This window comes from Orycteropus afer, unplaced genomic scaffold, assembly GCF_000298275.1.
Source record: "Orycteropus afer afer isolate SDZICR_OR568_19922 unplaced genomic scaffold, OryAfe1.0 scaffold00179, whole genome shotgun sequence".
NCBI lineage: Eukaryota > Metazoa > Chordata > Mammalia > Tubulidentata > Orycteropodidae > Orycteropus > Orycteropus afer.
In genome coordinates this window covers 6,681,711-6,704,397 of record NW_006921766.1, presented here as the reverse complement: position 1 = coordinate 6,704,397, position 22,687 = coordinate 6,681,711, and the positions used below count along the sequence as shown (strand labels likewise).

The 22,687-nt window shown below is 41.4% G+C and overlaps 1 protein-coding gene across 1 annotated transcript in view; it reads left to right on the top strand.

Annotated features, from left to right (window-relative positions):
* Window positions 1-22,687, top strand: part of BACE2 (beta-secretase 2) — a 160,041-nt gene that overhangs the window by 100,605 nt on the left and 36,749 nt on the right. Inside the window, exons 6-8 of the mRNA XM_007947284.2 lie at window positions 59-160; window positions 4,143-4,292; window positions 11,513-11,681. Coding sequence (XP_007945475.1) covers window positions 59-160; window positions 4,143-4,292; window positions 11,513-11,681 — 421 coding nt within the window. The remainder of the gene's footprint in view (window positions 1-58; window positions 161-4,142; window positions 4,293-11,512; window positions 11,682-22,687) is intronic.

Below are 22,687 nucleotides of genomic sequence, written 5' to 3'. Positions count from 1 at the left end.
AAAGAGTGCCATTGTTGCTCACACACCTTTTCCCCTATGCCCTCTCACCCGTTCCTAGTATAATGCAGACAAGGCCATTGTGGACAGTGGGACCACACTCCTGCGGCTACCCCAGAAGGTGTTTAATGCAGTGGTGGAAGCTGTGGCCCGTGCATCTCTGGTGAGTCCTCATGGTGCTGATGAGTCTTTGAGGAGAACACCTCACTCATGACCACATGCTGGGGAGTGGTCCCATGTGTCTGTAAGTCTCCATTTGAGGGTGGTTTTTGTTTTATTTTGTTTTTAACTGTTAGTTGTTAAGTCTAAGATCTTATTCTATAATGTTCATCACCAAACAGTCCCTTCATTTGAACTTCATAGGACTTGAATTTGAATGCTCAATGTTCTTTGGTATTTCAAATAACAATTCAGTTGGTGTAGTAGTTTTTTAGTCTAAGGGAAAAATTTGAAGGAAAAAAAACAGAAACACTTGGCAATATAACTCTGTTCCTGTGTGGTATAATCAGTTAATGTGCTTGGCTGCTAACCAAAAATTTGGAGGTTCAAGTCTACCCAAAGAAACCTTAGAGAACCTGGTGATCTACTTCCAAAAACATCAGCCACTGAAAACCCTCTTCTCTGATGCAAATGGGGTCGCCATGGGTTGGAGTTTAAATGTAGCTGTGTTAAGGTACATAGTCAAAGATCCCTTGTGGCTCAGCAGTTAAGTGCTTGGCTGCTAACTGAAAGGTTGACAGTTTGAACCCACCTGGCAACTCCATGGCAAAAAAGACCTGGTGATCTGATCCAATAAAAATTATAGCCTAGAGAACTCTATGGGGCAGTTCTACTCTATTATCTTGTGTTTCTGTGAGTCAGAATCAACTCGACAATGCCTAACAACAACTACAACAATGTAAATATAATACACCAGGAGTAAGTTTATAGTCTTTAAAAGAAAACTAACCAAAAATCTTACCCCCTTTTGGCTTTCATCCAAGCTGTGCTAAAATCTGAATTCTCCTGTTTATCCCTCAGAAGGTAAAGGTCAGACAGACAACCTAATAATTATTTTGTGACCATGTTTTAAAGCACAATTTAAAATCATGGTGAAGGACAGCATGCCTTTAGGGACTTGGTTGATGGTATTCCAGTGTGACCGCAATGATCTGTTCAATTCAGGGCAGCAGAGTGGACCAAAAGCATTGGAAAGAACACAGCTTTATGAGTCAGATGAGATAACACTTAGCCTAGTTTCTGGCATTTACTAGCTGAGCCCCTGGGGAGGGCTTCCAAGCCCCCTGAGAGCCTCGTCTTCTCATCTGCAGGACTTCATGAGGGTTTGGGTAAAGTGCCCGGCATATAGTAGGCACTCAGCAAAGAAAAGCCTATTTAATCCAAAAGTCCCAAAAGTCCAAATCACAGTGCCATTGCTATTTGTTTGGATGTGAGACAAATGTTACTTTTGGCTTCTTGAGTATTTTTATGAGCATTTGTTTGTTTAGGGGCATCCTCTCAAGAGCACCAAAAATCAGTGTTTCCTGCATAAAGGCTTTATCTGGTACTAACATGGGCTGAAAGAGATAATGGTAGCACAGTGTTAAAGCACTTGGCTGCTAACCAGAAAGTCAGCAGTCCAAACCCACCCACCACTCCACAGAAGAAAAATGGGTCAGTCTGCTTCCATAAAGATTACAGCCCAGGAAATCCTATGGGTTAGGTCTACTCTGTCATGTGGAGTCACTGTGAATCAGAATCGACCCAACAGCAGTGGCTAACATGGGCTAAGGGGGCAGTGGTGGTTCAGTGGTAGAATTCTTACCTTCCCTGTGGGAGACCTGGTTCAGTTCCTGGTCAGTGCACATGAACAGGCATCACCCATCTTTTGGGGGAGACTTGAGTGTTGCTGTGATTCTGAACAGATTTCAGCAGAGCCTCCAGACTAAGACTAAAAAGCAAGGCTTGGTGATCTATTTCCAAAAATCAGCCAATGAAAACTGTTTGGGTCACAATAGTCCAGTCTTCAACCAATCATGGAGATTGAGCAGGATGAGGCAGCATTTTGCTTCATCGCTTATGGGGCTGCCATGGGTCAGGGCTGACTCAGTGGCAGCTGAAGACAACAACAGTGTGGGTTGGTTGTCCACAACTCCATGGGGATGACTGCGTTCAACGAAAGATTGCTAGGAAGATTTCACTGCAGTTGCTCATTATAGGCTATCACAGGGATGCCAGAGATACAGGAAGCAAGAGAGGGCTTTTGGCTGCCCTGAACCAAAACTTCAAAAGTTTAAAACTACTGTGGCAAGAGCAGCAGGCAAACCAGAGAACACAGAGGGGAAATCAGAAAGAAAGATCGCAAAGGCCCTTGTTGAATCAGAAGGTCTATGAGGCAACAGCCTAGACCAACTGCAGTCAGAAACCAGAGCAAAGCCACTATCTTTTCTAGTATCTGCTGAGTCAGAAAACACGACAGGTAAATTTTTTTTAGTGCCTTAGATTTAGGACTATAGCAACCCTTTAGGATGGACAGAGCAGAACTGCTCCCTAGGGTTTCCTAGGTTATGATCTTTACAGGAACAGATCACCAGGTCTTTTCTTCCGTGGAATGACTGCTCGTACTACTACTCACTGCCGTGGAGTCGGATCCGACTCATAGCAACCCCTCCTTGGGTTTCCGAGGTGGTATCACTACAGAAGTAACCACTGGCACAGGGTCACAGTGGAAAACAACTCGATGACATACAACAACAACAGATTTAGAATGCTTGTTAAAAATCAGACCAAGCTTAAAATAAGGACCAATGTGCTGATTTCTTAAGTTGTAAAAATATCCTCTGCTGAATTAACATGAGCATCTTCACATTGAACTTTTTAAGTTAATATAGGTACATTCAGCACCTCTCAGGAGCCCTGAGAAAGCAAGGCTGGGGGGCGGACACTCATTCACACCCCTGAGTTCATCGAAGCATGTGTTTCAGCAGTGACGATTACTTTGTAAGAAAGCCACGAGGTTGAAAGAACAAGATTACGAAATTTGTTTGCCTTGGCTAAAATTATCCTCTGATTTCAATGCTGTCTGCGTCAGGAAGGAGAAACTCAGGCAGGTTATTTGTTTGGGGGCAGGGAAAGCTCAAAGAGTGTATTGTCTCTCTGTCTAAATATTGAAAAAGAAGTATTTGTTCTTTTTATCTGCTATGTTTATCTAAAAGGTGTATCTTGGTTTGTGTTTTCTTTCTTGCTAAAGGAGGGGCTGGCTTCAAAGAGTGAAAAATAAAAATGTTGGTTTCTGACTGTTGGCTTGCTTTGTACACATGGGATTTTAGAAAGTCATGGTTTGTATCAGTGGTATTGGTGGTTCAGAGTCCATGGGTGTCACAGACAGTTAAGCATTCGACTGCTAACTGAAAATCTGACAGTTCAAACCTACACAGGTGCCTCAGAACAAAGGACTGGCAATCTACTTCCAAAAGGTCTGCTCCAGATAGAGGGAACCCAACACAGGGTCCTTCACAGGAGGGGAGAATTGCTTGGCTCATGGAATCTAGAATTTAAAGGGCCTTATGGGTCATATTGGGAGCTCTGGTAGCATAGTGGCTAAGACATTTGCCTGCTAACCAGATGGCTGGTGGTTCAAACCTACCAGCCACTCCTCGGAAGGAAGGTTGGGCAATCCTACTTCCGTAGTGATACTGCCTCGGAAACCCAAGGAGGGGTCGCTATGAGTCGGGTTTGACTCAACGGCACATAACAACAACAACAACATGGGTCATATTTAGGATTTGCTCTCTGTTCTAAGTGTCTGTGCCCACTACTGTGTGGCCTTGGGTAAGTAGCCTCACCTCTCTGTGCCTTGGTTTCCTCACCTGTAAAGTGGAGGTGATTGTGTGACTATACTGAAAGGGGTGGTGTGAAGATTAAAGGAATTAGTGCCTTTAAAACACTTAATACTGTAAATGCTCAACATGTACTTGCCATTTTAATAATTATTATTTTGTTATTGCCATCACTCTTCCAGAGAACTGAAGTCTCTGCAACTCTGTCCAAATGAAACATTGTTTAGCCCTGTGGGCATCTGGCGAAGCCACTTGAAGAGCCGGGAGCTGTTCCATGCTGACGTGCCAGAGTAGTCATTGTTTTTCCCATGATCTTGTTTTGTCTAGATTCCAGAATTTTCTGATGGCTTCTGGACAGGGTCCCAGTTGGCATGCTGGACTAATTCTGAAACACCTTGGTCTTACTTTCCTAAAATATCCATCTACCTGAGAGATGAGAACTCCAGCAGATCATTTCGCATAACTATCCTGCCTCAGGTATGGACTTGAACTTGTACTTTTGTCTGTTGAACATGATTGTAAAAATACAGATTTTCACACATAGCACATGTATCAGATATCACACTAGTATTAAAACCAAAACCTATCCCGCTGCCACCCAGTTGATTCTGACTCAGAGTGACCCTATAGAACAAGGCAGAAATTGCCCCATAGGGTTTCCAAGACTGTAAATTTTTACAGAAGCAGACTGCCCCATTTTTCTCCTGTGGTGTGACTAGTGAGTTCAAACCACCAGCCTTATGGTTAGCAGCAGAATCTTTAACTACTGTACCACCAGGACCAGTATTTAAAAAACTGCTACCATCAAGTTGATTCCGACTCATAGTGACCCTCATTGGGTTTCTGATGCAGTAAATCTGTATGGAAGTAGATTTCCCCATCTTCCTTCTATATAGTGGTTGGTGAGTTTGAACTACCAACTTTCTGGTTATCAGTCAAATGCATTAGGCATATTTGTTATTGCCATAATAGTATTATACAACAACCACAAAACTCAGAAGCTTAAAACAATAAACATTCATTGTTGCACAAGAATCTAGGTCAGGTGGGTAGGTTGGCTGGACTTGGCTGATCTCACTTGGGCTTGCTCATGAGTCTGTGGTCAGCTGACAGTTACCTGAGTAATGTGAGTACTCTGTGCTACGTGTTAGGCCTTCAATAGGGACAGATAACAAACCTCTGTTCTTAGGATACTTAGATTCTAGTGTGGGGAACAGAAGATATTATTCAACCACACCAGTAAATGTAAAATTATAACTGTGACTAGCACAAGGGCCAAGAAGGAAATGTACATAAGTGGACTACTAGCATCATGTGAGGGAGTCAGGGAAGGCTTCCTGGAGGAGGTGACATCTGAGCTGAGATCTGGAAGGTGAAAGATCTCAGGACTTGATGATCTAGGATGGTCATATTCATATATCTGGCAGCTGGGACAATGAGGTAGCTGGCACATGTCTCTCACTGTCTAGTAGGTGATGACATGGTAGTGTCAGGATTCCAAGAGAGAGAAAAACACATAAGAGCTCTTGAAGTCTAGACTCAGAACTGCCACCATCTTTTCCACCAACCGCAAGGCCAGCCCAGATCCTGGGGTGGGGAATGGACTCTTTCTCTCAGTGACAAGAGCTACAAAGTCATTATCCAAATGGCTGCTACAGGGAAAAGTGAAGAATTGGGGGACAGTTGTCCAGTCACTTAACCACAATACCCTATATTTTTTCCTTTATTTATAAATAAGGGAGCCCTAATCATGAGGAAGAGTGCACCAGACTTCATCTCTCCTACTTTGGTCATGTTGTTGGAAGGGACCATTCCCTGGAGGAGGATATCATACTTGGTAAAGTAGAGGGGGTCAGCAAAAAATGAAAAGACACTCAACAAGATAGATTGACACAGTGGCTGCAGTGATGGGCTCAACCATACCAAAGATTGTGAGGATGGCACAGGACCAAGCATTGTTTTGTTCTGTTGTACATAGGGCTGTTATGTGTTGGAGCTAACTTAATGGCACCTAACAACAGCAGCAGTGGTGCAGTGGTTAAATGCTCAGCTGCTAACTGAAAGGTTGGTGGTTCAAACCCATCAGCCTCTATGTGGCAGAAAGATGCAGTGGTCTGCTTCCGTAAAGATTACAGCCTTGAAACCCTATGGGACAGTTCTACTCTGTCCTATAGGGTCACTAGGAGTTGGGAAAATCAATGGCAGAGTTTTTATGTATAAATAAAGAATAAAACCAGATTGTCAGAGATGAAGACATCGTTTTTTTCCTATAGCTCAAGTGATCATTGACTCCATCCTGAGTATCTAATTAAATATACCATGTTTATCTTCTTTAGTCATGTTTTCCACTTCTTTCTCTCCTTTCTATTCCCATCAGCTTGCTGTAGTCTGCTTCTCTAGGGGGCTCTTCACCCACCCCAAGCCCCCAGCCCTCTCTTCTTTATAAAATTATTACTGGATTTATCTTCCTAAGCCACAGCTTTTATCCCAGACTTTCCTCTGGAGACACTTCAGTGAGTCCTCACAAGTTAAGTACTGGTAGCTGCATTCCCTGGCCAGAGGCAGTGATGGGTCAGTGGTAGAATTCTCCCCTTTCACGTAGGAGGCCTGGGTTTGATTCCTGGTCAGGGTACCTCATGCACAGCCACCATGTCTTTCAGTAGAGGCTGTATGTTGCTATGCTGCTGACTAGGTTTCAGTGGAGAGTCCATGCTGAGAGGGAGTAGAAAGAAAGGCATGACAACTATTTCCAAGAATCAGCCAGCGAAAACCCTATGGAGCGCCATGATCCAATCCACAACTCACATGGGAATGGTTCAGGACAGGGCAGCATCTCATTCTGTTATTCATGTGGTCACTATGAACAGGGGCTGTCTCAATGGCAGCTAACAGCAATGACAAATTCCCCAACACAGCTTTGAAGGATCTCTGCTCCTGGACTCACCCTTGTTCTCCAGCCTGTCTGTCACCTGCTTCACTCTTGACCCTGGATAGTTACTATCACTTGCTTCCTTCTCCTAACCCTTGTTTCTACCATCCCCCCTGTCTGAAATGCCCTATCTTCTCCCAAATTCTTCCCATTCTTTAAGGCCCAACTCAAACAAACCCCCTTTTGTGAAATCTTTGCTGAGCATAATAGCCCACTGGTGACTTTGTCCTTCAAACTCATGGTACATTCTTCCCAGTCTGCTCATCTGCTTGGAATCATACCTTTAAGTTAAAGATTATGCTTTTGCCTTTTTCATTTGACTTCAGTGTTTGTTTAATTTCTATTTCTTCTTCAAATAAATTATTAATTCCTTAGAGATTGGAATCATGAGTTTTAAAAATCATCCTTCCTCCACATTGTGCCTTAGTCTTCTATTGCTGCTGTAACAGAAATACACAAGTGGGTGGCTTTAAAGAACAGAAGTTTCACACAGAGGCTGGAAGTCCGAATCCAGGACTAGGGGAAGGCTTTAGGGGAAGACTTTCTCTCTGCCAGCTCTGAGGGAATATTTTTTTCCTTTTCAGCTTCTGTAACCCCATCATTCCTCAGTTCCTCAGTGGCATCTATTTTCCCCTCTTTGTGCTTGCCTCTGTGTCTAATCTGCTCTTTTTATAACTCAAAAGTGATTAGGTTTAGGATATACTACACTGGTATGTCTTCATTGACAGAACGTTAGATTGCATTATGGATCTAATACATTAGATCCACAGGTGCAGGGGTTAGGATTCCAACACATGTTATCAACACAGTTGCTGTTATTACTGATAAGTCCCTAGATAGCACAAATGGTCTGTGCTTGACTAATTTGTTGTTCGTTGCAACCAAGTCAATTTTCAACTCTTAGTGACCCCATGTGACAGAGTAGAACTGCCTTATAGGATTGTCTAGGCCTGGTGATCTGCTTTTGTAAAGATTACAGCCAAGAAAACCCTGTGGAGCTGTTCTACTTTGTAATACATGGGATTGCCTTGGGTCAGAGTCTAGTTGACATCAAGTTATTATTTTTAACATATATTCCAACACATAAAGGGTTTACGATTCCAACACATATTATTGACATAGTCCAATCCATAACACACTTCCTAATAGTATTGGCAGTGCAAGGTAGATGCCTAATGAGTATTTATGGAATGGACAGGTTAATGTGTCTTTGTTATAATTTGATGGATTTGAAATAAAGGGCTTAGTTTTGGGTGAAGGGAAGGAGGAATAATTTTGGAAGAAAAAGGTAAATGATAACATTGCCTTTTCCCCATTTTCATCTTTATTTATGGTGTGATGCATATTCCTGAAATGAAGAGATACTAGGAGAAGGATTGAATGCTTCCAGAGAAACACAAGCCCAGCAGAGGCTGTATATGGCTGGACATGAGAGACTTGAGTTACATGTTCAGCAGTGCCCTTGACTATAACTGTAACTTTGAGCAATTCACATAACCCTCTCTATGTCTGTCTCTTTAACTATAAAGAAGAAATAATAATACTTGCTAGAGACATTTTCAAAAGACTGCAATATCCTTGGCCGAATGGCACTGCACAGAGTGAAGATCAAATGATATGTTTACAGCACCTTTAAAATAATGTGCTCTCAGTGATTAAATTTTGGTCAGTCTAATAGTGAAATATGAACATTATTTCATCAATGTAGTTTGTAACTAAAGTCAGAACCCAGCTTCAGGACAAAGGTGAATATGTAAATAAATGGCACATGGGTTTGTTGGCAGAGGCAGGAACTCCTAGAAGCAGAAGGATAAAGCAGGCATTTAGGGAAAACATCTATTATGTGCAGGGCAGGTGATGGCCATCAATGCTGAAGGGTCACCTGGGGATCTTCAGTGGCTTTTAGGACCAAGCCCAGGTGAGCCAGGAATATAAGAGGGCTGGTTTGGGAGGTTTCACTTCATCTGTATACCTTTGCATAAGCATTATGTTATTAATTATAAGCATTAACATCCCTCTCATTTTTGAGACTGGGGTATTTTTTGTTGACACGTTCACATTTTCTGTTTCTACAATCTGCTTTCCCCTCTATTTTCTTGCATTTCATCCCATGTGCTTTACGCTGCCTTGTTGGGCATGGGTGACAGTGGTGGTGCAGTTGGTAGAATTCTCACCTTCCATGTGGGAGACCTGGGTTCGATTCTTGGCCAAAGCATCTCATGCACAGTCACCACCTGTCTGTCTGTGAAGGCATATGTGTTGATATGAGGCCCAACAGGTTTCAGCAGCACTTCCAGAATAGGATAGACTAGGAACAAAAGGCTGGTGAACTACTTCTAAAATCAGTCAGTGAAAACTCTGTGGCTCACAGTAGTTTTATCTACAACTGATCATGTCAGGATGGCACAGGACCAGGCAGTGTTCATTCTGTTGTGTGTGGGGTCACCATGAGTCAGGAGCCCACTTGGCAGCTAGCAACAACGGCAGCCTTATTGGGAGAGGACTTTGATAGGAAGTTGCTAAAGATCCCGATGAGAACCCCACAGACTCCATGACTCTCTGACACTGTCCTCATGGAGGGCTCTAAATGGTCTCCCTTTAGCAGCCTTGCTCTACCTCTCTTGCTCCCTTTCTAATATTTTGGACAATCAAGGAGGTTCTTTGTCACCAATATTTTAAAATAGAACATCTACTTAGGTCCTTTCATGCATCAGCAATAATAGGCAGGCAGATTAAGATAGTCACTAGTACAAAAAGAGTCATGTCAAGGACAGTTATCTTCAGTTATCTTCAGTTTTTGTGTGTCCCTAACATTATTTTCCAAAACGCAAGAGAGCTCTAGTAGTGTAGTGGCTAAGGCACTTGACTGCTAATCAGAAGACTGGTGGTTCAAACCCACCAGCCACTCCTTGGAAGGAAGATGGGGCAATCTACTTCCATAGTGATACTGCCTCAGAAACCCAAGGAGGGGTCACCATGAGTCAGGTCTGACTCGACAGCATATAACAACAACAACAACAACACAGGCTGAATCTTATTTGGGCTGTTAAAAAGCCACCCCCAGCCCCACCCCACAGGCTGGAATATCCCAATTTTCTTTTTCCCTGACATAACCATAAAAATGTAAATACTTTCATCCTAAATGCTACTAGTTTGTGTATTTGTTCTATTTTAACTTTAAGGCAGACACTTTACTTGAAGATCTGGTAATACTGAAGTTTCCAGATGTGCTAGAGAATTTACAGTCTGGTATTACTGGGACAGACACAGAAAGAACAGACTGAAAGATGCAAACTCAGTTTACAGTCTATTTGATAACTAACTGAGTATATCAATATCATCCTTTTGCATCATATCTAAAAATTAGTTGTGTGGGTTTTACTCTTGAATTCCTTCATTCGGAGAGGGTATATGTATGTATGTGTGTTCATGTACATACCTATGGCCTACTTTGTTGTTGCTAGTTGCCATTGAGCCAGTTTTCAAATCATGGCAACCCAATGTGAAAGAGTAGAACTACCTTAGAAGGTTTTCTAGGCTATAAGGAGCTCTGGTGGCATAGTGCCTCAGACATTTGACTGCTAACCAGAAGGTGGGCGGTTCAAACTACTCCATGGAAGGAAGACTGGGCAATTTACTTCCATAAGATTTACTGCCTCACAAACCCAAAGGGGGTTGCTGTGAGTCAGAATCCACTCAAGGGCACTGAGTTTGGTTTTGTTTGGTTTTGCTTAATCTTTATGGAAGCAGATCACCAGGTCTTTCTCCCAAGGAGAAAAGTAAGTTTGACCATTGACCTTTCAGTCAGCAGCCAACCACTTAACCATTGCACCACAAGGGTTCCTTAGGGCCTACTTATGGAATTTTAAGTTAAAGATAAAGCAAATCCAATATGGTTGCCGGACAAGGAACAGCCAGGAGGAAGATACTGCTACTCTCTTTGAGGCCACGTGAAGAAAGAGTTTCAAGGAGGAAGGACTGATTGGCTGGTTAACACAACCAGGATATGAGCCTCTTAGAGCACTTAGCACTCTACTTACATACCTGGCTCCTTCATAAATGGTACCTTCTAGAGGGCAGGGACCATCTTAATCAGCATTGAATTGCTAGTACCAAGCTGAGGTTCTATGGTTAGTATCTGGGCCATAGTAAGTACTCAATAAATAGCTGATGGATGGGTAGGTAGATGGACAGAGTGACAGATGGACATCTTCTGTGTATGTATGTGTACCTCTGTAAAATTGATTGCTGTTGTCACTGAGTCAGCTCTGATTCATAGCAACCTTATTTTTAACAGAATGAAGCATTGCCCAGTCCTGCAGCATCTTCATGATTGTTGGTATGTTTGAGTCCATCGTTGTTACTTTTGTGTCATTCCATCTCATTGAGAGTTTCCTTCATTTTTGCTGGCCCTCCACATTACCAGACACTCTTTTCTTTTTCAGTGATTGGTGTTTCCTGATGATGTGTCCAAAGGAAGCTAGCCAAAGTGTCTCCATCCTCACTTCTAAGAACCATTCTGGTTGTTATTTCTAGTATATTTCACCTGTATAGTTATAGGTGGTTGTTACCATGTTCCTATCATGTTCCTGTCACTTTCGATAATGTTTCTCAGCTCCTGGATGGCAGAGATGCTATGGCTTTCCTTTTTCATTTGTGACTGCCCATGGCACCCTGGAGGGTTCTGAGCATAATTGTGACCTCAGCAATCTTATGATGCTGCCTGACTCTTGCCTTCTTTGTTTGCTCTTTCCTTTTACACAAACAGCTTTACATCCAGCCCATGCTGGGAGCTGGCCTGAATTATGAGTGCTACCGATTCGGCATCTCTCCTTCCTCAAATGCACTGGTGATTGGGGCTACGGTGATGGAGGGCTTTTACGTCGTCTTTGACAGAGCTCGAAAGAGAGTGGGCTTCGCTACAAGTCCCTGTGCAGGTGAGCGATTCCTACCTCATCAAAGAAGCCCTAACATGAGCACTTTAGGCTAATCTACTAACTTGGCAACCATTCTGGATGATGAATCAGTGGCTATTGAATTGTTTGACTCATGCCCATGGACCATGATAAACATCTTACTGATAAAATGAGTTGGGGAATTGCTGAGAGGATTGAATGAAGTTCCTACCTAGTCCAATGCTTGACACATGCAAATACTCAATATATGTTAGTCATTACATTTCCCTTGTATAAAACTTGAAATGGCATCCCCACAGCAGGAATGAAAATCCTCTGTGACACCTTGATGGAAAATTAGAGGTTTTTGACAACTGAAACAAAATGAGCAAAAGGAAAAAATCATATATAAGCTCTATATATTTTTTCCAAGAAGCCATGATGGCACAATGGTTAAGCACTCAGCTGCTAACTGAAAGGTCAACAGTTTGAACCCACCAGAGGTTCCATGGGGAAAAAGACCTGCTGATATTCTCCCATAGATATTAGAGCCTGGGAAACCCTATACGGAAGTTGTACTCTGTACTGTAGGGTCGCTGTGAGTCACCGGAATTGACTCAGAGGCACACAGCAATGCATTTTTCCCTCAAGGAAAAGCCTCGTTATGAAGTAAGATGTAAACATCTATCATTGCTTTTTCTCAGTGTCCTAAAATACCAAGACCAAGGAGCCTGTCTTTGTGGTAGAATTTTCTTTGAGGGGTGATGTGAGGGTACACAGCAGCATTTGTATCTGAAATGTAGCTTGAAAATTGGGCAGTTCTTCAGAGAAATGGGAGGCTTTGGGAAACCAGGAGAGCAAAATAAAATTGATAGGGTGAAAACTCCTTCAGATTGAACGGTTTGCTTAAAGTGGAGTGTGTTCCCACAGCATATGGTATAAATGGGAGGATTAGGTGCTCCTGGCTAATGGTCCAAACTGGCACATCACAGTAGAGGGTGTACGATTGGATTGCCAGAGACAAGTGGAGGAAGCATGTGCACTGGAGATGTGATAGCTATAGTGTTTCAAAATAGGATTTCCAAGGGCCAAAATCATTTTGCTGCTTTGGATTCAGAATCAGGAACAGAATGAAATCCAAAAATTTGTGCTGGTAGCATGCTAAACAGTTGCTGCTGAGTCAGCTTAGACTCATGGAGACCCCACGTGTGCAGAGAATAACTGTGCTGCACATGGTTTTCAGTGACTGTGACCTTTCAGAAGCAGATCGCCTGGGCTTTCTTCAGAGGCACTGCTGGGTGGTTTTAATGGCCACCCTTTCCAGTTAGTAGCTAAATGCTTAACCATTTGTGCCACCATGTAGTGTGCTAAAGGGAAGAAAAAGAAAGCAAATTTGCAGTAGAAAAAGAACTAAGGATAAGGAGGTGTAACAGAAAAATCATGCAGGCAAGGGTCAGGTGGATAAGCTCTGACATTGGGGTGGGATTTGTGTCACCAGTGAGGGACTGAACAAGAGACTTCTGCAGCTTCATGTACTTCCAGATGAGGTATGAGGGAGGACAGGGGGAAAGGACTAGTGGTAGAAAAGTAACAGAAGAAAATGTGGGGTGTTGTAGTGAAATGCCAGATGACCTTGTAACTAAGGGTGCCAACAATTAACAAGCTTGACTGTTAACCAAAAAGTTGGAGTTTGAGTCCACCCAGAGGCATCTTGGAAGAAAGACCCTATGATCCACTTCTAAAAAAAATCAGCCTTTGAAAACCCTATGGAGCACAGTTCTACTCTGACACTCATGATTTGCCATAAGTCAAATGGACTCAACAGCATCTGGTTTTTTATGGAAATGAAAGAAAACAAATATGAATTTGGTGGAAGGAAAGCCTTATACATCAGATCTAGTTGAAGGACAGGCAGGAATGCTGTACTGGCCCTCCTAATAATTTACCCGACTGACACCCTGATCAAACCACCTAAAGAGTTTGGAGGAAAACCAGAGAGATGAAGGACTGTAGGCAAAATGCCAGATGATCAAAGGCGGCCTATGCAAGCAAGGATAGATTTCAGTTATTATTTTTTAATACCTAAATCATAGTCTTGAAATGGAAATTCTGGTAAAGGAAGCAAGTAAGTGATGCTTCATATCCTTATTTCAACACACTGTCATTCCTTGAAAAATAAAGTAGCTATTTGGAGAATGGAAAAAGAGAAACATAAAAAGGGAAAATTCCATGTGGAATTTTGGGCCAATTCATTCTCTATTTGAATGAAATCACTCAACCTAGAGTATATATTTAATATGTTGTAGTATATGTTCTTCAGTATCATCGCAGACTTACTAGAATTTATATTAGTGAATCTTTGAGGTTTGTCATTTTGTATGTTAAACCAAAGCCAGTTGTCGTCAAGTTGATTCTGACTCACCATGGCCCCATGTGTGTCAGAGTAGAACTGTGCCCTATAGGGTTTTCCCTGGCTGATTTTTCAGAAATAGATTGTCAGGCCTTTCTTGCAAGGTGAGTGGGCTTGTGCTGCTAACCTTTTAGTTAGCAGCCAAGTGTTTAAACAGTTTAACCGTTTACACCACCCACAGATTCCCATTTTCTATCTTAGTCATGAGTCACTGTTAATCTTTTGGAAGTGCGTTAACTCTTTCTGTCTATCAGATTATCCTTCAGTGAGCTCTTTTTCTGTGGAGTTAACTGTAACTCTACCACCTGAAATAGCACTGTATTCCCCAACTGAATATTTTCCTTCTTTTTAACCTAGAGAATCTGAGAACTAAGGCAATTTTTCCCACAATTTCTGTTCTCTTGTTAAATACCATTAAAGTAAAGGCTACTATGGCAACAGCCATTATATTGTCCACTTTATTTAATACTGCAGAGAGCATAATAACCGTATGCTTCCTAAGTGAATTGCCATTGGAAATACAGTAGTTTAATATTAAGCACTTCCAGGCAAGGCAACCTTTTGTTCTGCATCTCATCATGAATTCTTTGTTAGGTTTTCTTACAAAAGTTTTTTGTTGCTATTTTTTAAAAATTTATTTAAGGATTTGGTACTTAAACATTTGATTTTACCAGCTGTGGGAATCTACACTGATATATGCCTTCCCTTCGGTGCAAATTGTTTAGCCATTAAAATAATTACTTTACCTTCAGGGCTGCAATTAAAAGAGACTGCACTCTATAGTGCTATGATAAATGGAATATATTTCTAGACTTTTTTTTCCCCTTTTTAAATGTGTTAATTTTTAATTACAAAATGTTTAAAAATATTTTTTAAATTATATATTATGTACTCACCTCTGGAATATCCATATTTAATAAGCGTTAACCATTTGGCACATTTTTTTCCCCAAAACATTTGTTATAGAAATAAAAACCAGCAAGCATAGCTAGAGCCCCACCTCTTCCCCAGAGTTAACCTTTATCCTGAAATTGATGTGTATTCTTCTCATAATTATTACTTACACGTTTAGAGTTTTACTACATGGGTTGTTGTTGTTGTTGTTGTTATGTGCCGTTGAATCGGACCCGACTCATAGCAACCCTTCCTTGGGTTTCCAAGGCAGTATCACTACGGAAGTAGATTGCCCCATCTTCCTTCCGAGGAGTGGCTGGTGGGTTTGAACCGCCAGCCTTCTGGTTACCAGTCAAGTGCCTTAGGCACTATGCTACCAGAGCTCCTTACTACATGGGTAGAAGTACCTTATTTCAGTTATCTATCACTGTGCAACAACTTACCCCAAAACTTGTTACTGTTAGCTTGTTGTTAGCTGTCATCAAGTCAGCACCTGATTCATGGCAACCTATGCACAATAGAACAAAATGCTGCCAAGACCTGTGCTATTTCCGTGATCCTTTATAGGTCAGACCGTTGTGACCCATAGTGTTTTCATTAGCTAATTTTTAGAAGTTAGTTTCCAAGCCTTTCTTGCTAGTCCATCTTAGTCTGGGAGCTCTGATGAAACCTGTTTAGCATCATGTTGTTGATAGGTGCTATTGAGTCAATTTCAACTCATGGTGATCCCATGTTTTACAGAGTAGAATTATTCCATAGAGATTTTTTGGCTGTAATCTTTATACTGACTAAGGCATTTACTGCTATCCAGAAGGTTGGGAGTTCAAACCTACAAGCTGCTCCACAGAAGGAAAACGGGGCAATATACTTCCATAAAGATTTATCACCTCACAAACCTAGTGGGGGTCGCTATGAGTCAGAATGACTCAGTGGCAATGAGTTTGATTTTTTTGGTTTAAGCTTTATAGAAGCAAGTTGGCTGGTCTTTCTCTTGCAGAGTGGCTGGGTGGGTTTGAACTGCCTGCTTTTTGGTTAGCAGCCAAATGCATAACTGTTGTGCCACCAGGGCTCCTTGTTCAGATCATGGTTCTCCGTGGACAGACAGATGGTGGCTGCACATGAGGTACATTGGCTGGGAATCAAACCCAGTTCTCCCACATGAAAGGCAAGAATTCTACTGAACCGCCAGTGCCCTCCCCCCTAAAACATATCAGCTATTTATTACCTCACAGATAGTGTGTGAAGGTGAGGAATGGAGGAGTGGCTTAGCTGGGAGATTCTGACCCAGGGTCTCTCATGAAGCTGCAGTCATCTGAGGGCTGGAGGGTCGACTTCCCAGCTCACTCACTTCATTTTTTTTTTTTTTTTTTAAGAGCTTGTTTTACATTCAACGTTAAGTGTACATTTAGTTTCATTCCCCATTTACCATGTCCAACCCTAACCCAGTCTCCTCCCCTCCCTACTCTGTAACCCACCCCCTGTGCCCCTCATATTTATGCACTCCTATTTGTCCTGCATTTCCTCAATTTGAATATTGGTCTTCTGGTGTCCCGTGGTCTGTTGCTCTAAGGGATATATTGCCATAGAGTATGTGGGTGTGCCATCCTGGGTTGAGTGGTCTGCATGTACATCTTGTTAACTACTGGGCTGAGAGCCAGCCCTGGGGGTGTGTTTTATTCCAGGCACAGAATGTATTTCAGGGCCATGGTATTGGGGGTCTCAATCAGATTTCATCTGACCAGTAATCCTGGTCATTATTGAGGTTTTGGATTTTGTTCCATGTTTTCCCTCCCACTCCTAGCTTACCCACTTTGGCTGAGGTCTCCTGCCAGCTCACCCACTTTGGCTGGCAGGAGACCTCCATTGTCAGGGAACTGTGAGAGTGCTGAAATGAACTGCCAGGTGTCCTAAGCAGCCAATTAAGATAACAAGCCAAAATGAAAGTGACTGTAAGTCAGCCTTTAACCACTTACTGGAATAGTATAAACAAGGGAAGCCCTAAGAAAATATGCCCGGCTCTGCCTGTTCCATATTTCCCTAGGAACAGGGCCGGGAAAGGTGCATCAGTGTACATGTGGGGTGGAGTTTTTCTCACTGCCCAGGGAGCCCTGAACAAAAAGCTCTGCAGTTTTATGGACCTTGGGGCCAGAGACAAGGGTTGGCAAGTGGTTTGGGGGGGGGCACAGTGTGGGAAGAAAGGTTAGTGATAGAAAAGTACCCAGTACTGTGTCAGAGTAAAGAAAAGTGTCTTCGCATTTCCCCACCTTTCCCCTCATAAGGAGATTTCTTTCAGCAGAGGCAACTGAGGAAGTCCTCTGCCTAAGGCCCCCGGTAAATTCCCTCACATGGAGGTTTCTGGGCTACTTACACAGATGTACACTCAGTCCTTGGCTATCTCCCCTCAGAGACAGCAGTCCTTGCCATGTACCAAGTCTGGTTGGGGAGGGCAGCTTTCCTGTGAGGCTTGCCAGGTAAAGTCTCTAACTAACTGTGGTCAGACCTGAAAAAATCACAGTTTTTAGCTAGGAGCTGGATTCCTCATTTTATTCCTTGCCATGGGATTCTTGACACAGGATTGCCTGCGTGTCCTCAAGACAGTGCACCTGGTTTTTCCCAAAGCAAGTAATCCAAGAGAAGAGTTCAGCCAAGCACCCAAGACAGAAGCCTCAGCCTTTTATGACCTAAGCTTGCTCTCAACTCCGCCATATTCTATTGGCTGTACAGTAGACTAACCCTAACCCAACCTGGGAAGGAACTACAAAATGGTAAATACCAGGAAGCAGGGATCACTGGGGTCACCTTAGAGGCTGCCTACCATATTCTATAAATAAGTACTCATAACAGGATAGAAAAATAATTTAAAAACTAACCAGTTGCCATTAAGTCCGTTCTGACTCATGGCCATCCCACAAGTGTCAAAGTAGAACTGTGTTCTTTGGGGTTTTCAAGGCTGTAACCTTTTGGAATCAGATCACCGGGCCTTTCTTCCAAGGCATGTCTGGGTAGGTTTGAACCACTAACCTTCCAGTTAGTAATGAAGTGCTTAACTGATTGCTTCACCCAGAGCTTCTGACAAGATATAGGGTTTCTCTTTTATATTTTAAATTTACATGAATTTATGGTACTGTATGTGCACTTTGACAGCTTGCTTTTACTGCTCAACATTATATTTTTTCGATTTTTCCACATTGACTTGAGTTATAGTTGTTGTTAGCTGCCATTGACTCAGTACCCAACACATGGTGACCCCATATGGTGGAGTAGAACTACTCCATAGTGTTTTCTTGGCTGTAATCTTTATGGAAGCAGTTCTCCAGGCCTTTCTTCTGCAGAGCAGCTGAGTGGGTTCCAACTGCCAATCTCTGAGTTACCAGGTGACCACATAGCACTTATACCACCCTGGATCCTTTGCATGAGTACTGGATCATTCATTTTGGCTACTCTATAGTATCCTAAAGAGGCTCTGCTATTACAGGAGTTAAGGCATTAGGCTATCAACCTAAAGATTGGCAGTTCAAACCCACCAGCCATTCCATGGGAGAAAGATGAGGCAGTCTGCTTCCATAAAGATTATAGCCTTGGAAACCCTATGGGGTAGTTCTTTTCTGTCCTATAGGGTTGCTGTAAGTTAGAATTCACTCAATGGCAGTAGGTCTGTTGTTTTGTTTTTGTTTTTATTTTTTGGTTTATAGTATCCTATTGTATGAACATGCCCAGTTAATTTACCCAGTTCCATATTGATTGGGCTGTTTCTCATGTTTTACACTTATAAACCGTACTACAGTGAACATCTTTGTGCACATCAATAAGCTCTTTTACAAGTGATAATTCTAGGCGATTTGGTATGTGATGATTTGGTGTTTGAAGTGTGTTACTGGCTATTGTCAACTTTGTTAGCTTTTTTTTGTTTTTTCTGGCCAGTCTGTGTGTATGAAATAGTAATACATTGGTGAATAACATATGATTACTTGTGAGATTATACAAATTTTGGCAGGTGTACTGGCTTACTGTCTATTGAACTTTTCTAAGAGAATATTTTTATTAATAGCATATGTGCATTTTTTTCTAATTGTCTTTTTATTGATGTATATGAATTCCTTATGTATTTATGAATTAACTTTTCTGGGTCATGTGTATGACAAATATCTTCTAATTTTTCTGGATTTTCATTTTACTTGTTTTTGTTATCTTTTATTTATATTTTTTCTAATTTTGTGACATCACAATATCAGTTTTTTCCTTATGGCTTGAAATCTAGGTGTCCTGTTTAAGAAATTCTTCCTAATCTCAGAAATGGAGACAGTTTTTCTTCTCAAATGTGAAGCAGGAATCTAGCTTTTTACATGGACATTCAGTTTTTTCAGCATCATTTACTAAATAGCTAACATTTTCCCCTCTGATTTTTTCTAATATTTTATTATGAAAAAGTTAAATACATAGAACAAATTTAAATATGTCCTATAGACCAACCACCTAGATTTAATCATTTTAAATGTTTTACTATGTGGCATTGTGTGTATATAGGTGAGTTTTACTGAACCATTTGAAAATAAGTTACAGATATCATGAGATTTCACTCTTAAATATTTCATTGTTCATCTCTTAATAATAACAACATTCTCCCACAATGCCATTAGTGTACCTAAAAAAGTAATAATACGGTGATGGTTGCACAGTATGAGTAATGTAACTGATATCACTAAATTGTACACGTGAAAAGCATTGAATGAATAAACGTGTTACATATAATTTTACAATGGAAAATTGTTTGAATAATAGCAATAATTACCTAATATTATGTACTATCTAAGCTATAATCAGATTTCCCCAGTTGCCCTAAAAATGTGTTTCTTAGCTGTTTCTGTTTGTTTGTTTTGGTTTTTAGCAGGCCAGTTGTTTTATAGGTTTCATATGTAGATTTGTCTATTTCCTAATGGTGTCATTTAACTTATTCCTCTAATCTCATATCCTGTTAACTAGAATTTAGGTCTAGAGGCTTGATTAGATTCATGGTAAACACTTTTTTGCAAGGTACTCACTGAATTTGAATAACATGTCTGCCGTGTACCTGTTCCCACATACAAGAAAAACAAACTCATTGTTGTAAACTTTATGGAAGCAGACTGCCACATCTTTGACTCACAGAGTGGCTGGTGGGTTCAAACTTTTGGTTAGTGGCCAAGCATTTAACCACCGTACTGCCAGAACTGCTCTTCCTCACATATACCAAAGTCTATTTCTGGGTGTTCTGTCTTGTTCCATTGGTCTAGTTGTGTATCCCTATTCTGCACCATGTGTTTTTCATGTCTGTAGTTGAAATAAGACTGACTTAATATCTGAAAGGAGCTTGAGCTCCAATCTCAGGGCCTATTTCTTTCTTTTTTTTTTTTTTTTTTTTTTTTTTTTTTGCTGAATTTTATTGTGGTAAAATATTTATAGCAAAACATTTGCCATTTCAACCATTTTTACATGTATAATTTGATGACATTAATTACACTCACCATGTTGTATAACTATCACCTCTATCTACTTCTAAATTTTTCACCCCCCTTAACTCTGTACTTAGATTTCTTCTCTCATCAACCCCTAGTAACCATATTAAACTTTGGTCTCTGTCATTTGTCTATTCTAGAAATTCCATGTAAGTCAGATCATATGATATTTGTCCTTTTGTGACTGACTTATATTACTCAGCATGGTGTTTTCAGGGTTCATCCTCATTGTAGCATGTATTAGAACTCCATTCCTTTTTCTGGCTGGGTTATATTCCATTGTATGGATAAACCACATTTTGCGTATCCATCTGTTGATGGACACTTGGGTTGTACCTTTTGGCGATGATAAATAGTGTTGCAGTGAATATTGGTGCATGCTGGGCCATATTTCTGATTGAAGAAGGTCTCTGGCATCTGGGATCAGCTACATATTTAAAAATTGGAGGTTATATTTTATCCTTATTTCTATGTATTATAGTAGAAGGAAGTTTCATCCTAGCTTCAACTACCATTTGATGGAGCCAACATCTTTGGGACCTACCCTTCTCTCTCTGTGTTTTTTATTTTGGTTTTGTAATAATAATAAAAGTGCTCATGGAAGCTGCAATCAAGAAATCAAATGATGTATTACATTGTACAAATCCGTGACCAAAGACCTCTTTACAGTCTTAAAAAGCAAAGATGTCACTTTGATGACTAAGGTGCAAGACTGACCCTAACTAACCGTGGTCTTTTGAGCTGCCTCATGTGTGTACAAAAACTGGACAGTAGAAAAGGAAGACCAAAGAAGAATTGATGCATTTGAATTGTGGTATTAGTGAAGAATACTGCATATGCTGAAGACTGCCAGAACAATGAACATATCAGTCTTAGAGGAAGTACAGCCAGAATGTTGCTTAGAAGTGAGAATGGCTAGACTTAAGCTTGCTTTTTTCGACATGTCATGAGGAGGGACCAATTGCTAGAAAAGGACATAATACTTGGTAAAGTAGAGGGTCAGTAAAACACAGAAGACCCTCAGTGAGATGGGTTGACATGGTGGTTGTAACGAAGGGCTCAAACATAGCAACAATCGTGAGGAAGGCACATGACAGGGCAGTGTTTCATTCTGTTAAACATAAGGACTCTATGAGGCACTGAGTCAGAGCTGACTGATGACCCCAACAATAATGATAATTTAGATAACTGTAATAATAAGATAATAATGTTTGTCAGACAACTCTTAGCTTATAGAATTGGGCTTGTTTGTAAGGGTGGGAATAGGCAGTGAGTGAGAGTCCTTGATTAGCATCTCCTGGGGAACTTTTTCAAATCAACATGGTCTGCATCCTCACCTAATTCTTCAGCCAGGACATATCAGAATGGTGGTGGGCAGAAGAGAGATGAGTATTTTGGAAAAAGCTTCACTGCCCCTGCCTCTCCTCAACACATCCCACCCTGCTAAGAATCACAATCCTAGTCTCACAGACAAGCCAGGCTAACAAGATGGAAGTCCAGTTGTGGTGTGGAGCTGGCCACCCAAATAGCACTACAACTTGTGTCTTCCCTCATGTGGCTTTTACACATGTGGAACAGGTACTGGGGATTGAACTTTCAGCTGCCTCTGTGTTGCCTGGGCCAACTGTCACATAGCTATGAGAATAATTGAGTGATAAAACTGACAAGCTCCTGTAATCTTTAAGTCTCCAAAGCTTCTGAAATACCACCCATCTCTTTTTATAGATAAAGACATTTAGCACCCAAGAGCTGTGCTGATTGCAGCTTGTACAACTTGAGATACATCATGGATGATGGCAGTCGTTTCTCTGTGAATTTTTCTTGCCGTAGGTTGAAAGTGGATTGTCTGGTCCACATTCATGTTTAAAAATAGGAAAGTTACATTTTCAGCACAGAAACTCAGAGATATGCCTCTGTCATTCATGTAGAGTACAATCAAAAGATGCAATAGCCAGGCAACCCTGAAGACAGATCAGCAAGTCCCATGCCCCCATTTTACAGAAGAGAACACTGAGGTCTGAGATGCTGCACGACTGTCATATGTTTGCAGAGCAAAGAGTGGTGGCTCTAGGCCCATAACCCTGTCCTCTGACTCTAAAACTTCCAAGTAAACCCTGCTTACTCAGAATACATCTCAAAACCAAATCAAACTCACTGTTATCAAATCAATTCCAACTCATAGCAACCAACACTGGGTTTCTGAGGGGGTAAACATTTACAGAAGTAGATTGCCCAATCTTCCTTCCATGGAG